This window comes from Fulmarus glacialis, unplaced genomic scaffold, assembly GCF_000690835.1.
Source record: "Fulmarus glacialis isolate BGI_N327 unplaced genomic scaffold, ASM69083v1 scaffold15565, whole genome shotgun sequence".
In the NCBI taxonomy this organism is placed as follows: domain Eukaryota; kingdom Metazoa; phylum Chordata; class Aves; order Procellariiformes; family Procellariidae; genus Fulmarus; species Fulmarus glacialis.
The window spans coordinates 1-597 of NW_009213760.1; the positions used below are offsets into that span (position 1 = coordinate 1).

The 597-nt window shown below is 53.4% G+C and overlaps 1 protein-coding gene across 1 annotated transcript; it reads left to right on the plus strand.

Annotated features, from left to right (window-relative positions):
* Positions 1–6: 6 nt before the first annotated feature.
* Positions 7–513, plus strand: LOC104069550 (serine/arginine-rich splicing factor 7; the record flags this gene model as incomplete). The annotated part of the gene is made up of 2 exons (XM_009578299.1): positions 7–185; positions 331–513. Coding segments are annotated over 2 exons (362 nt in total), but the record flags the coding sequence as incomplete, so codon positions are not given.
* Between the last annotated feature and the right edge of the window lie 84 nt (positions 514–597).

Sequence of the window (597 nt, forward strand, 5' to 3'; positions counted from 1 at the left end):
GCAGAGACCAAGGTGTATGTGGGGAACCTGGGCACGGGCGCGGGCAAAGGCGAGCTGGAGAGAGCCTTCAGCTACTACGGGCCCCTGAGAACCGTGTGGATCGCGAGAAACCCGCCGGGGTTTGCCTTCGTGGAGTTTGAAGACCCGAGGGATGCTGAAGATGCTGTCCGTGGACTTGATGGGAAGTACGTGTGCATTTCAAATGTTTGCAGGAGCTACAGCCGGTTTTAAGACCAGAGAGAGAATCAGGGTTTTCTCTCTGGTTCTCCTTCCTGTAGTTCTGCCATAAACAGTAACGATTAACTTGGAGCCATCATGGACTTGTTGCAGGGTGATATGTGGCTCGAGGGTTAGAGTGGAAGTGTCAACAGGGATGCCTCGTCGCTCCCGTTACGACAGGCCTCCTGCACGGCGCCCCTTTGACCCTAATGACAGATGCTATGAGTGTGGTGAGAAAGGCCACTATGCTTATGATTGTCACCGCTATAGTCGCCGAAGGCGGAGCAGGTACGTGTGGGGCCAGAATGGCTGGGTTTCTTCGCCAGTTCACTTTTGTGTAGCTCTTGTTAGCAAAGAACAGAATGTTACGCCAGTTTT